This window comes from Salvelinus fontinalis, chromosome 24, assembly GCF_029448725.1.
Source record: "Salvelinus fontinalis isolate EN_2023a chromosome 24, ASM2944872v1, whole genome shotgun sequence".
NCBI classification, from domain to species: Eukaryota; Metazoa; Chordata; class Actinopteri; order Salmoniformes; family Salmonidae; genus Salvelinus; species Salvelinus fontinalis.
Window position 1 is genome coordinate 5,515,293 of NC_074688.1, and position 14,896 is coordinate 5,530,188.

Here is a 14,896-nt window from a genome sequence, read left to right on the forward strand (position 1 = left end):
TTACAATTATAGTTTTACCCATATTTTGAGGCATGTTTGTTTATATTTACTTTGTTTACAAACATTGGAGTGAAAAAAGCTTATATTTTGGGTTCTGATGGGGTACGACAGTTGAACTAAGCTTGTGAGGCATTTAGAAGTTATATTCTTCAAGAATCAATGGGTACATTTAATGAATTCAGAAGTCCCAAAATGGATGAAGCGCTTGCCGATTGCTCCTTTAAGACCGAGAAGAACGAAGAGGATTAAGAAAATGAACACGCTTATTTGAAAACTCTGCTGCTCTACCAAACATTGGTTAAATAATAAACTACGAATCAAATAAAATACTTTCAATGTACAAGCTAGAGAGTAACAAGTGGCTTTAATTGAGGCCGCCTCCTTTTTAATGACACAGAATTAATGAAGGTGACGAAGCAAAGCATCACGCTTTCAGATTGCAATACATTTCCACATTCTGTCATATCATGATGAATGCTGCGATATTGAACGAATAGATGGTATGGCAATTATCATTTGACCAGCATCTTCTTAAAACGTCTGAGCACTACAGCGGAAAGCAGAAAGCTGCAAAACAGAAATATGGCACAACCACCCTCTCTATGCCTTTTCAAGTATCGATAGTCAGACAACATAACACCACTTAATATAACATGATGTAACATAGTGAATTCTGCAAAAATATAAGTTAGAGGGGTCACAATGAGGAAAACCTGTGCAGGCTCAAGGGGTACAAGGAAAAGGCATATTTGTAGATCAAGGTAATTAGGTTGTAAGCAAAGCTGTACACACAGCAGCCATATAGACAGAAACTAAAGTAAGACACAAAACTATGCTATCTGACTGCATAAGGTTTGTTAACAAATGACACAACATATCTAAAAAGGTAGCCTACAACTATATTACATTCAATTAATTTCTCTATTTTCTTCATAACACACACACACATAATTACTATATGAGCAATATCTAGTGGGATGGTTATGGAATACTTGTTCAATTCTGAAGTCGTGGACTAGTAGGCTGGATCAAGTACACACAGTGAACATACCAAACCTGTGTGCGTATTCATAAAGTGTGTCAGCATAGGGGTGCTAATCTAGGATCAAATTTGCCATAATGAATAAGATTACATGGCCAGGGAGTACCTGGTCAGCTCTCCTACTCTGGGACGCTTTATGAACACAGGCCCTGTTTTTAAGGACGCAGATGACGTTTGTTGGGTGTTATTGTACGCTGCTTTATATTCGTAAAATTGATATAGCAAAACAAGTAAGCAATAAAAATCCTCCCAGGATCCAAAACACATTAAACTTATGTGAACACATTGAAAGGAAAATGTCACAGGTATCCAACGTTTCGTTTTTGTACGGCATCCAGTGTTTATCGTTTGTTTATATGCAGTGCTTTCCTAATTGTCTTGACATTAGTATTCTGCCGATCAAGGGGAAAAAATATATATACACGTAAAAGTAATAGTCGCTCTGGTGTTGTAGACAGGTGGGCTTGGGCTTGGTCTGACAGTACTCATAAGCTAGAGTTTGTCACCGTAGCTTGCATGTTCTGGGTCTGTTCAACAGACATCACTAATGTGTCACACGCGTCATTCATCAAACAAAGCTCTGTCATTCATCAGAGCTCTGTTGATGAAAGAGGTAGCATGATCCCAACGACAGCTAGAAATGGAGTCCCTAAATGTGTGTACAGGTAACTGCCAGAGTAAAGGAAACATAAAGTGTTTCGAGAGGGCGTTGGGCCACCACGAGCCAGAACAGCTTCAATGCACCTCTATTAGCAGGAGCAACCTTCTTCCACGATAAATTCCATCATTTGGTGTTTTGTTGGTGGTGGTGGGAAACACTCAGGCGCCGCTTCAGAATCTCCCATGTGTTCAATTGGGTTGATCTGGTGACTGAGACAACCATGGCATACGGCTTACATTGTTTTTCATGCTCATCAAACCATTCAGCGACCATTCGTGCCCTGTGGATGAGGGCATTGTGATCCTATGGCCTGCCCAGTATTTTTATACATGACCCTAAGCATGATGGGATCCTAATTGCTTAATTAACTCAGGAACCAAACATCTGTGCAAGCACCTGTTTTAATACTAATACACTTTGTATCCCTCATTTACTCAAGTGTTTCCTTTATTTTGGCAGTTACCTGTACATTAATGTTCTGGCGCTGAAAGCAGGCTAAATCAAACTCTAAGTGAAAACGCATACTAATCGAACCCAGGTCTAGTGGTGCTATTCTATATCACGAGTCCTCAGTCAGCCACTGGTGAGCTTTAATATTAGTATGGAATACCGGTAAGTGTAGGTTACACCTCCAGACCTAGCTGGGGGCACAGAATGTATTTATCGCGCATCGTTGAGCTCCCTGGCCACGGTAAGGATCTCCTTAGCCCCTTTACTCAGGAGTAGATTGGCCAGGTCTAGACCTAGCGTCTCAGAAGCATCCTGGGCCGGGCCTGGCATGTTGTTCGCTGTGACGCCAACTCGCTGGACCCACTCATCCACTCGCTCTTCCACCTACCACAGAGGAAAGACGGCTTAAATAAACCAAATAGATATGCCCTGAGAAGGGAGCCCCTTGGTGAGCTGATACGTTTAATGAGACGAGGTTCATTTTATGTTCTGACTGGGAGTGAGAAATCAGTAGTCGGACCTTATTGTCTGAAGCAATGCTGGTCTGCATGGTCTCCTTGAGACTGTCTGAACCATCCAGGCTGTACACTGCACCCGTCAGGTAGAGCTTTGGTAAATAGAACACAGCAGTTACAAACGGCATACACGCAAGAATGCAACCATGGATATGCAATGACACACACGTGCACGTTAGCAAGTGTCATAAGCCCTTACCTGAGAGCCCTTGACTTCAGTGTGGACAGCAACTGGTACACTGCAACCCCCCTCCTACAACAAGCGAAAGTGATTACACTGGAGTGTAGACAGACAAATATAATGGGACATACAAGAAAATATTGACATTTGGTTAAAGGGGGTAATCTGCACTAGCTGCATACATTTCTTAAATGATAAATGAATGAAATAAAATAAAATTGTATTTGTCACATGCTTCGTAAACAATAGGTGAAAACTAACCGTGAAATGCTTGAATACGACCCCTTCCCAACAATGCAGAGAAAAATAAAATAGAGAAATAATAGAAAAGTAATAACACGTAATAATAAAAGTAATAATAAATACACAATGAGTAATGATAACTTTGCTATATACACCGGAGTACCAGTAGAGTCGATGTGCAGGGATATGAGGTAATTGAGGCAAATATGTACATACTGTATAACTAGGAATAAAGTGATTAGTCAACAGGACAGATAATAAACAGTAGCATCGGTGTATGTGATGAGCCAAAAAAATGGTCAGATAGTTAAATAGTTAACTAATAGCTACCTGGACTAACTATACTGAACATAAATGTAAACGTAACATGCAACAATTGCAAAGATTTTACTGAGTTACAGTTCATATAAGGAAATCAGTCAATTGAAATACATTCATTAGGCCCTAATCTATGGATTTCACATGACTTGCAGGGCATAGGCACACCCACTGGGGAGCCAGGCCCATCCAATCAGAATGAGTTTTTCCCCACTAAAGGGCTTTAGTACATTCAGAAATACTCCTCAGTATTTTTGTTCAGTTTATTGGGGGTAGAAGCTGTTCAGGGTCCTGTTGGTTCCAGACTTGGTGCATCGGTACCATTTGCCGTGCGGTAGCAGAGAGAACAGTTTATGACTTGGGTGGCTGGATGCATGAAGTTTTAGGGCCTTCCTCTGACACCGCCTGAAGGGCAGGGTGTTCGGCCCAGTGGTGTACTGGTATACTGATGCACTGTAATGATTTATACCCATTTATTATTGAGGAATATAACTTAGAAATGTCTCATGAGCTTAGTTCAACTGTCGTACCCAATCAGAACACAAAATATAACCTTGTTCTACTCCAATGTTCGTAAACATTGTAAATATATATATTTTTAAACACTCTATTGCCTCCAAACATGTTTAAAACTATCATTTTTAAATCTTAGATGGTTAGTCATAGCTCTGTCTACGAAGTTGTGAGTGGTTACATTTCTCCAGACCCCTCCATCAGCTTTTTACCAAAATAGAGGTGGGGTGTACGCGTTGTGATTGTTTCAACTCTGGATTGCCCCTTTAAGTACTGTTTGTGACATAATTATAAAGCCTACCATTACATTATATTTTTTTAAATGTAAAGACTTCTACTTTCACTTGCAATTGTACCTCAAAGGCCGGATTCCTAGGCAAAGATTAAGCCTCGTACTAGACTAAAAAGCCCTTTCAGTGATGATTCTCCGTTGAGCATGCTTTTTAGTCCAGGATTAGGCCCAGGCTAATCTGAGTCTGGGAAACTGGTCCTATACGAGTATCTACATTAAGTAGCATCAACACTCCACTAGCAGCCAACAATTCACAGATACACTGGACACACTATAATAAAACATCTAGGAGATAGAGTGAGACATACCAGTCGTCTGAGGAAAGCTCGCTCTGCTATACAGCGCAGGACCGTGTTGGGGTCGTGCAGAACAGACACCATCTCCAGGATGTCCTTGTCTTTGGCCCGCACCTCAATGGCAATAGCCCCCTGGAATACAGCCAAGCAATGGACCCTCAGTCAGTTAAGACCAGGCTGAAAATTCTAATTCTCACATACAGTTGAAGTCGGAAGTTTACATACACTTTAGCCAAATATATTTAAACTCAGTTTTTCACAATTCCTGACATTTAATCCTGGTAATTATGGTGGTTTTGGAGCAGTGGCTTCTTCCTTGCTGAGCGGCCTTTCAGGTTATGTCGATATAGGTCTCGTTTTACTGTGGACAGAGATACTTTTGTACCTGTTTCCTCCAGCAGCTTCACAAGGTTCTTTGCTGTTGTTCTGGGATTGATTTTCACTTTTCGCTCCAAAGTACGTTAATCTCTAGGAGAAAGAACACGTCTCCTTCCTAAGCGGTATGATGCCTGCGTGGTCCCATGGTGTTTATACTCGCGTACTATTGTTTGTACAGATGAACGTGGTACTTTCAGGCATTTGGAAATTGCTCCCAAGGATGAACCAGACTTGTGGAGGTCTCCAATTATTTTTCTGAGGTCTTGGCTGATTTATTTTGATTTTCCCATGATGTCAAGCAAGGAGGCACTGAGTTTGAAGATAGGCCTTGAAATCCATCCACGGGTACACCTCCAATTGAGTCAAATTATGTCAATTAGCCTATCAGAAGCTCCCAAAGCCATGGCATCGTTTTCTGGAATTTTCCAAGCTGTTTAAAGGCACAGTCAACTTAGTGTATGTAAACTTCTGACCCACTGGAATTGTGATACAGTGAAATAATCTGTCTGTAAACAATTGTTGGAAAAATTACTTGTCATGCACAAAGTAATGTCCTAACCGTCTTGTCCAAACTATAGTTAGTTAACAAGAAATGTGTGGAGTGGTTGAAAAACGAGTTTTTGTCACGTTCCTGACCTTATTTCCTTTGTTTAGTCTTGTTTAGTTGGTCAGGACGTGAGCTGGGTGGGCATTCTATGTTATGTGTTTCTATGTTGGGTTGTCAACTAGCCTGATATGGTTCTCAATCAAGGGCAGGTGTTTTACGTTTCCTCAGATTGAGAACCATATTAAGGTAGGCTGTTTTCACTGTTTGTTTGTGGGTGATTGTTGCCGTGTCTGTGTTTGTGCGCCACACGGTACTGTTTTCATTCGGTCGTTTATTTGTTTTTGTATTTTGTCAAATGTGTTTTTCGTCTTCGTTGCTTTATTAAAAGATATGTATTCAACCCACGCTGCGTTTTGGTCCGATCCATGCTCCTCTTCAGACGAGGAGGAAGACGAGCGTTACAGTTTTAATGACTCCAACCTAAGTGTATGTAAACTTCCGACTTCAACTGTATACAGTGCCAAAAGGGGTCTCGGACGAAGGCCTGGTGATAATGGGTTAGCAACTGTGATATACCCTTTCAAGGTAAAATGTTCAGTTTTAATAACAGTTTAGCGTTTTTTGTTATTACACAATGGAATAAGTGCCACAGGTATAAGAGTTAAAGTTGTCAATTTCTCCTTCATAAAATAAATCTACCCACCTGTCCAACAGCGTACATACAGTCCTCAGGGCCCAGGATCTTCAAATGCAAAGACACAAATTAAAGATACAATGAATTCGTAAAGTTTTCAGACCCCTTGACTTTTTCCACATTTTGTTACGTTACAGGCTTATTCTAAAATGGATTCAATCGTTTTTTCCACCTCATCAAATCTACACACAATACCCCAAAATGATGAAGCAAAGACATATATATTTTTTTCTGCAAATGTAATAAAACTGAAATATCACATTTACATAAGTATTCAGACCCTTTACTCAGTACTTTGTTGAAGCACCTTTGGCAGCGAATACAGTCTTGAGTCTTCTTAGGTATGACGCTACAAGCTTGGCACACCTGTATTTGGGGAGTTTCTCCCATTCTTCTCTGCAGATCCTCTAGCTCTGTCAGCTTGGATGGGGAGCATTGCTGCATGGCTATTTTCAGGTCTCTCCAGAGATGTTTGATCAGGTTTAAGTCCAGGCTCTGGCTGGACCACTCAATGACATTCAGAGACTTCCCCCGAAGCCACTCCTGCATTGTCTTGGCTGTGTGCTTAGGGTTGTTGTCCTGTTGGAAGGTGAACCTTTGCCCCAGTCTGAGGTCCTGAGCACTCTGGGGCAGGTTTTCTTCCAGGATCTCACTCTACTTTGCTCCGTTCATCTTTGCCACGATCCTGAATAGTCTCCCAGTCGCTGCTGCTGAAAAACATCCCCACAGCATAATGCTGCCACCACCACCATGCTTCAACGTAGGGATGGTGCCATGTTTCCACCAAACGTGACTCTTGTCATTCTGGCCAAAGAGATCAATCTTGGTTTCATCAGACCAGAGAATCTTTTTTATCATGGTCTGAGAGTCTTTAGGTGCCTTTTAGCAAACTCCAGGCAGGCAGTCCGGTGTCTTTTACTGAGGAGTGGCTTCGATCTGGCCACTCTACCATAAAGGCCTGATTGGTGGAGTGCTGCAGAGATGGTTGTCCATCTGGAAGGTTCTCCTATCTCCACAGAGGAACTCTGGAGCTCTGTCAGAGTCACCATCGGGTTCTTGGTCACCTCCCTGACCAAGGCCCTTCTCCCCCGGTTGCTCAGTTTGGCTGGATGGCCAGCTCTAGGAAAAATGTTGGTTAATTACAAACTTCTTCCATTTAAGAATGATGGAGGCCACTGTGTTCTTGGGGACCTTCAATGCTGCAGAAATGTTTTGGTACCCTTCCCCAGATCTGTACCTCGACACAACCCTGTCTCGGAGCTCTACAGACAATTCCTTCAACCTCATGGCTTGGTTTTTGCTTTGACATGCACTGTCAACTGTGGAACATTATATAGACAGGTGTGTGCCTTTCCAAATCATGTCCAATCAATTGAATTTACCACAGGTGGACTCCAACCAAGTTGTAGAAACATCTCAAGGATGATCAATGAAAACAGGATGCACCTGGCCTCCATTTCTAGTCTCACAGCAAAGGGTCTGAATACTTATGTAAATAAGGTATTTCTGTTTTTATTTTTAATACATTTGCAAACATTTCTGAAAACCTGTTTGCATTTTGTCATTATGGGGTTGTGTGTAGATTGCTGAGAAAAAAATATTTCATCAATAAGGCTGTAACATAACAAAATGTGGAAAAAGTCAAGGGGTCTGAATGCTTTCCGAAGGCACTGTATACAGTAGGCTTACATATTGTCTATAAACCACATACAATTGAATCTTTATGAATTAAGATTAATCTTGGTATGGACAAGGTGTTGTGAAGTGGAATGTTGGAAGTAACTACCTGGCTGACTCGGCTCTCCCAGCCCATGCGACTCAGTCCTGCTGCAGCCAGTATAATGGCCGAGAAGTCGTCCTTTTCATCCAGCTTCTTCAACCTCGTGTTGAGGTTTCCTCGCTGGAAAAACCCCCACTAAGGAAACAAACTCACAACCCTCTATAGATGTAGTCATGACTGATATGATGTGCATCAGATTTGAAATGAAGATCCTATTTTGATATTTCGCTATACTGTGAGTGGCGGTGAGTGAAAGGATACAATATCTTTAAACTCAAGGTGGGGGAATCTTTTCTTTAGCTGAGCAGCCCGTCGCAGCGAACTTGTGCCTATCACACTACGAAACAAACCCATCAAGATCAATGTCAAGCCACTCCTTTACAACAGATAGGAAAAGAATCTTCAAACAATGTCATGAGTAAAATACAACTGTGTTTCGTACCTCTTGTCGGGCAGGGTGTCGAGAGATTTGCCCATGTTTTTGGGATGCAAGACAACTGCATCATGGGGGTTCTCCCGCCTTAAAAGAACAGGAAGAAAAACAACTATTGACCATTAAAATATCGGAGGCTACTTCATTCCACAACAGTGGTGAAGACAATCCTACTTCAATAGTAGATATTCAGAAAGTGACGAACTCTAGTGCGCTTGGAGTATTCAAAGTAAATGTCTACACACGCTAGCTAGATCATGATTTCAAATCTACATAGTCAATGAAATAATGATGAAACCTGTATAAACTTTGAAAGAAAGAACTTTCAATATATTACAATATGTGAGTAAAACTGATAGTGTTTCACACCAAATCAGTATATTCAAAGGTCTGAACACAAACAAAAGAGGCCCAGATGAATTAAGGACAGTGTGTTTGATTTCTCTGTGGATCCTTACAGAGGCACTATTGTGTCGACTTACTTTAGCACTGCTCCTATGGTAAAGCCAGGAGGCAGAGTCGTGGGCAAGTCCTTCAAAGAGTGGACCACCAAGTCTACCCTATACGAGACACAGCACAACAGAGTAATTTATTTTTGCAACACTTCAGAGCGAAGACTCTGGACATCAACACCTGCACAAATCAAAGTCTTGAAGACATCAATGGTTTTGTCTGAAGTGTTGAAGCTACTCTAAATGTATGCCATTACGTTGTAATAAAGAAAGTACTTCAGCAGTAGTAGCTTTCCAGATTCTGGCTAATAGTAATGTAGCCTACAGCTTGAATGTACAGTGCGTAGTGAACATCTACACACCCCTTGCACAGTCTCCACATTTTGCTGCCTTTAAATTACATATGAAAAATGTATAAAACATTTTTTTAAGTCCTACTGATCCTACTGTACACAACCTACTCCACATTTCCAAAGTGAAAGAAAATTATAGAATATTTTCAAAATGTATGGAGAAAAAACAAAAAACTAAGATGTCTTGATGGAGTATGTCTTTACACCCCAGAGTTAATACTTGGTGGAAGTACCTTTGGTAGTAATTACAGCTGTGAAACAATTTAAATCAGATTCTACAAACTTTGCACAACTCTTAGGGCAACATGTATCCATAGTTAAATTTGCTCAAGCTCAGTAAATTTGGTTGGGAGTCATTGATGGACAGTAATATTCCAACCTTGTCTCAGATTTTCAAGCAGATTTACGTCAGGACTCAGACTGGACCATTCAGGAACATTCGACACCTATTGTAAAGCCATTTTGATGTGTCTTTGGCATTACAATTGATGTAATTGTCCCGCTGAAAAATAAAACTCTATTCCAGGTTTAGGTATTCAGAAGACTAAGGCAGGGTTTCGTGTAACTTTTTATCTGGGCTTTTCTCCTTTCATATTATATATATATATTTTTTTGTTTTGTTTTTTTACCCCCTTTTTCACCCCAATTTCAATCTTGTCTCATTGTTTCAACTCCCCAATGGGCTCGGGAGGCGAAGGTTGTGTCATGCGTCCTCCGAAACATGATTCACCAAGCCGTGCTTCTTAACACCCGCCCGTTTAACCTGGAAGCCAGCCGCACCAATGTGTCGGAGAAAACACTATTCACCTGAAGACCGAGGTCAGCCTGTAGGCGCCCAGCCCGCCACAAGGAGTCACTAGAGCGCGATGAACCAAGTAAAGCCCCCCGGCCAAACCCTCCCCTAACCCGGACGACGCTGGGCCAATTGTGCACCGCCCGATCACGGCCGGTTGTGAAACAGCCCGGGTTTGAACCCAGATCTGTAGTGGCGCCTTAGACCACTGCGCCACTCGGGAGGCACCTTTCATATTTTTTTCTCCTGAAAAACTCCCCAGTCCCTGCCGGTGACAAGCATACCCATAACCTGATGCTGCCACCACAATACTCAAACGCATATGATCAACAATATTGTATTCACTCCACATTAATGACCTGTATGACAAAATGAAACAAATTAAGCCTATTTTAGAAAAGCCACTTCAAATCATCCATTCTGTTTGCAACAAGGCTGTGAAGTAATACCGCAAGACAACACTGCAAAAAATTGACTTTTTGGCCTAAATTAAAAACTACAAGCTTAGGTCAAATCCAATACAAACACAACACAGAGTCAAGCATTGTGGTGGCAGCATCATGTTGTGGGTATGCTTCTCACTGGAAGGGACTGGGGAGTTTGTCACGATAAAACAAAATATGAAAGGAGCAAAGGGTTAAACCTAGCCCTAACCCAGGAAAGAATTTAGAGGAAAACCCACCTCAGTCTTCTAAAAAGCTAATCCTGGGATAGAGTTTATTTTTCAGCGGGACAATCTCACAATTTTTGGTCAGATACACCAGAATGGCTTTTCAAAAGGTGTAAAGTGTTCATGAGTGGTCCAGCCTCAGTCCTGACTTGAATTTGCTTGAAAATCAGAGACAAGGTTGGAATATTGCTCCATCAATGACTACCACTCAAATTTACTGAGCTTGAGCCATTTTGACAAAAACAATGAATACATGTTGCCCTAAGAGTTGTGCAAAGTTGGTAGAATCTTATTCAAAATGATTCACCGCTGTAAAGGCTGCCAAAGGTGCTTCCACCAAGTATTAACTCTGGGGTGTGAAGACATACGTTACCAACACAACAACAATTTTTTATTCATTTGATTTAACTTTGAAAATGTGGAGTAGGTTGTGTAGCTCGATAGGAAAGAAATCAAATATATCCCCATTTGAGATCACATTTTAAGGCAGCAAAATGTGTTGACTGAGCAAGGGGTGTGTAGACTCTCACTAGCGACTGTATATTACAAGGCTTATTCACACACAAGAGACCACTATTATCACCATTCTTGACAACATTTTTCTTGACAACACCCAAGCCTGACAAGTGGATCCAACTGAAATGCCAGTTCCAGATGACAAAATTAGACTTACTCGTTCCTCTCCAGAGCAGTCTCCAGTTCTTTGGTGAAAAGGCTCTTCTCTCCGATCTGCATTTAGAAAGGAAATAGGTTACTAACTGTTAACCTCATAACATTTTCAGTTCAGACCATAAGTTTACATGTACACAATGGAGAAAACACTGTATATTCTAATGGCAGTGGTTTTTGCACACTACTGGAGTCAAGTAAAATGAACAATTTGGGCAACAATTTAGTTCTCATGAGGCACGCTTTAGTATATAAATAGATTTACCTTTGATAACGCTGTGTCAAGGATTTTGTCCCCTGTAGTTGTCATGCCAACTGAAACAGAAAGACAATGACGTAATCAAAGTGATATAGTCATTTAATTACTGTGCTGTACACATCTTATTGGTGATGCATCTCTATAGTCAAATGAAGATTACGGCACTATAAGTAACACAACATACACGTAACTGCTAAAATAAAGAAAACATCACCATAACATGTTTTAATAGGGCGTTGGGCCGGAACAGCTTCAATGCACCTTGGCATATATTCTACATATGTCTGGAACTCTATTGGAGGAATGGAACACCATTCTTCCACAAGAAATTCCCATAATTTGGTGTTTTGTTGATGGTGGTGGTAAAATGCTGTCTCAAGCGCCGCTCCAGAATCTCCCATAACCCTTAGATTGGGATGAGATCTGGTGACTGAGACGGCCATGGCATATGGCTTACATCGTTTTCATGCTCATCAAACCATTCAGTGACTGCTCATGCCCTGTGTATGGGGGCATCCTATGGGGGCATAGCCATGGTAGGCCAAAAATTGCCTAAATAATGGCCTGCCCAGACTTTTTATACATGACCCTAAGCATGATGGGATGTGAATTGCTTATTAATTAACTCAGGAAACACATCTGTGTGGAAGCACCTGCTTTCAATGTACTTTGTGTTCTTTATTTACTCAAGTGTTTCTATTATTTTGCCAGTTACTTGTATAAAACCTTTTTTTCATACACTCTTAGAAAAAGTTCCAAAAGGTTCTTCGGCTGTCCCCATGAGAGAACCCTTATTGGGTTCAGAACCCTTTTGGGTACCAAGTAGAACCCTTTTGATTTCCAAGTAGAATCCTCTGTGGAAAGTCTTCTACATGGAACGCAAAAGGGTTCTACAAAGGGTTCTCCTATGCGGAATGCCGAAGAACCCTTTTAGGTTCTAGATAGCACCTTTTTTTCCTAAGAGTGTATTGCGGGACACCTGGACTCACCTATTTCCATGTGGACATCGGGGTGCAGTCCCTTCAGCTTCTCTGCAACGCTGTCCGTCTGAATACGAGCGAGCTGAGGTCAACAAATGAACAGAAATCAATTCAATTTGGATTACATCATTTGTTTGTCTGCATTTTGGATGGTTGGTTTCTAGCTAGTTCACTTCTTGGATAATATTGAATATCATAGGCTATTCAAAAAGCGAATGTTCAGCCGTGAGTTACCAAATCAGTGGGACGTGAGCATAACAAGCTGTAGTAAAAGGCTAGACATGACTGGAGCAGTGAACGATCTATCTCTGATGCAGGAGGTGCAGACGTCCCTGACTGCTGTATCAGAGGGAACAGAGAGGGGAACCTTATCTGATAAGGAGTTGCCACGCTCTCTACCCCCCCCCCCCCCCCTCCTCCCCCCCCATTCAAAAGCTGTTTCGCCATTCAAAAGTATAAATCTTGAAAAATAGTTAAAGTGAGAAATGACATTACTTGATATCAAAAACAACAACAAAAAATGCTATTTGGTTCCACTCAACCACCAAAGGTATCATACCTGGCTCTTTCGGGTTCCAATTCGTATGACCCGGCTAACTTTCCCATTCCCATCCTGTTGGTAAAAAATGAAAGCAATACATTTACAACAGCCATTTTTCCAATAATGGAGTTTTTTAAACTTACACATGTAGTTGCAGTTCTTGGCAGTCATTCCCTTCGTATTGTGTCAACTCCTTTAACTATAAGCCACATATAACTACTCCATACAATAATATTTATATAAACTCTGCTTGAATTGCTTTCCTCTTACCCTGATGTACTTGTAAGGTCCCTCCATAGTTCTCAGTAAACCTTAGCTTCTACACGCGGAGCAGCACGTTGTGTCGTCTGTAGAGCTGTGAAAGCCTGCTGTGTCTATGTGGGGAGCAGTGGCAAGTCATATAGCCTAGCCCGAGAGATACTGAACAACTATGCATCTTAACTTCCTACACCCCCATTTCCCTGGTCCTAGCTGATAAGTCAAGAGTGCCGATTCATTGTGTCAGTTATTATGAGCAGGGAGGGGTAGTGATAGACTTTAGAAAGATAATTTGTTTTAGGCATTTTCCAAATGGTTAGGAAATTGACATGTACTGTATGTATGTGGAAACCAATAATATGAAAAGGATAAGAGTTTTCTGTTTAAATCTGATCCCGTTCAAAGCTGGCAACCTTTAGGTTTTATAGGCGAAGACAGGAAACCAACACACTGGATGTTGCAGGCATATAATACAGCAGCTATAGAAACACTGACAGGCAGCAACATCATATTATGCTGTTATTTAGAGTTAGTTTAATGAATGAACACACATAATTTTTACTGCAGGAACTGTCAATCTGCCATTTTAGAAAGGGACAGCTAAGATTTAACATGACATTAGCTTCTAATCTACAGGTTCAATGGGTGTGGCTGCTGATGGTGAGGCAGATATTGTTTGTAATGAAACCCTTTGATATATGAGATGTATTCTCCAATGGTGAGCTCCGAGGTGCAGAAAGGCGCGTGAGTAAACCAATCGGAGTGTTCCGGGTTGGCTGTAAAAACGACGCATGCCTCACTGCGCGGAATATTATCAGTGAGGTATGACTGTTATGCAGAGTGCTAGCTAACTAGCCAAGTCTCTCACCTGGGAATTCTTCTTCTCTCGACATCTCAGTGTGGCAGTAACGATCCGCGAGTATTGTCTTTGTCAGTGACAATTGTTCGCGACATGCAATCCTTCAGAATATAGATAATTCCTTGTAAACAGTGATGAAAATGGCATTTGTAACTAGGGTAATTTATTTTTAAATGTTTGTATTATTCATAATACAAAAATCAACTTACATTGCTACATCAAACATGTATAACAAAACAAAACACAGGTATTAACAAGAAAATACTAAAACATACAAAAAATATCATTTAAATAATTTTAGAAAATTAACAATTCTAGTGCAATTGTATTCATTCTGAAAAAATATCGAATTATAATGAATCAGGAAGATGTTCATCTTATTTACTCGGGATAATGTCTCAACAAGATAATTAAATTCAATCAAAAATATGTGTAATTTTGGTATATAATTCTGGAATTTTTGTTTGTGTATCAAGTATTTGGCAACAAGAATAAGAAAAATCACAATTATTTCAATGGTCTTGATATCATTGTAAAAGTAACATATTGTATCCTTAATGTCAAAAACATGGGTAGTGTTCATAATGATAAATAAGTATTCTGCAAGATTTTCCCAAAATTCTGACACAAATTCACATTCAAAGAACAAGTGAGTCAGAGTCTCACCTTTTTCACAGAAAACGCAGATATCAATAGGCACAAATTTGGACAACATAGAA

The 14,896-nt window shown here is 40.7% G+C and overlaps 1 protein-coding gene across 1 annotated transcript; it reads right to left on the reverse strand.

Annotated features, from left to right (window-relative positions):
* Positions 1 to 345: 345 nt before the first annotated feature.
* On the reverse strand, positions 346 to 13,507 carry LOC129821812 (porphobilinogen deaminase-like). The gene is made up of 14 exons (XM_055879485.1): positions 13,331 to 13,507; positions 13,079 to 13,132; positions 12,529 to 12,601; positions 11,546 to 11,595; positions 11,285 to 11,340; positions 8,826 to 8,903; positions 8,353 to 8,430; positions 8,172 to 8,247; positions 7,917 to 8,030; positions 6,140 to 6,178; positions 4,524 to 4,643; positions 2,868 to 2,921; positions 2,674 to 2,760; positions 346 to 2,537 (listed from the first exon to the last, which is right to left on the reverse strand). Exons 1-14 carry the CDS (start codon positions 13,355 to 13,357, stop codon positions 2,364 to 2,366), a joined length of 1,080 nt encoding a protein of 359 aa, XP_055735460.1. The 5' UTR covers positions 13,358 to 13,507; the 3' UTR covers positions 346 to 2,363.
* Between the last annotated feature and the right edge of the window lie 1,389 nt (positions 13,508 to 14,896).

Bases quoted from the DNA above. Each gene is read 5' to 3' on its own strand.
- LOC129821812 (XM_055879485.1), bottom strand. From the start codon at position 13,357: ATGGAGGGACCTTACAAGTACATCAGG. The intron at 11,596-12,528 runs GTGAGTCCAGGT...TTTCTGTTTCAG, and splicing joins CGATGTCCACATGGAAATAG to TTGGCATGACAACTACAGGG. The intron at 2,538-2,673 runs GTCCGACTACTG...CCTCTGTGGTAG, and splicing joins GCATTGCTTCAGACAATAAG to GTGGAAGAGCGAGTGGATGA.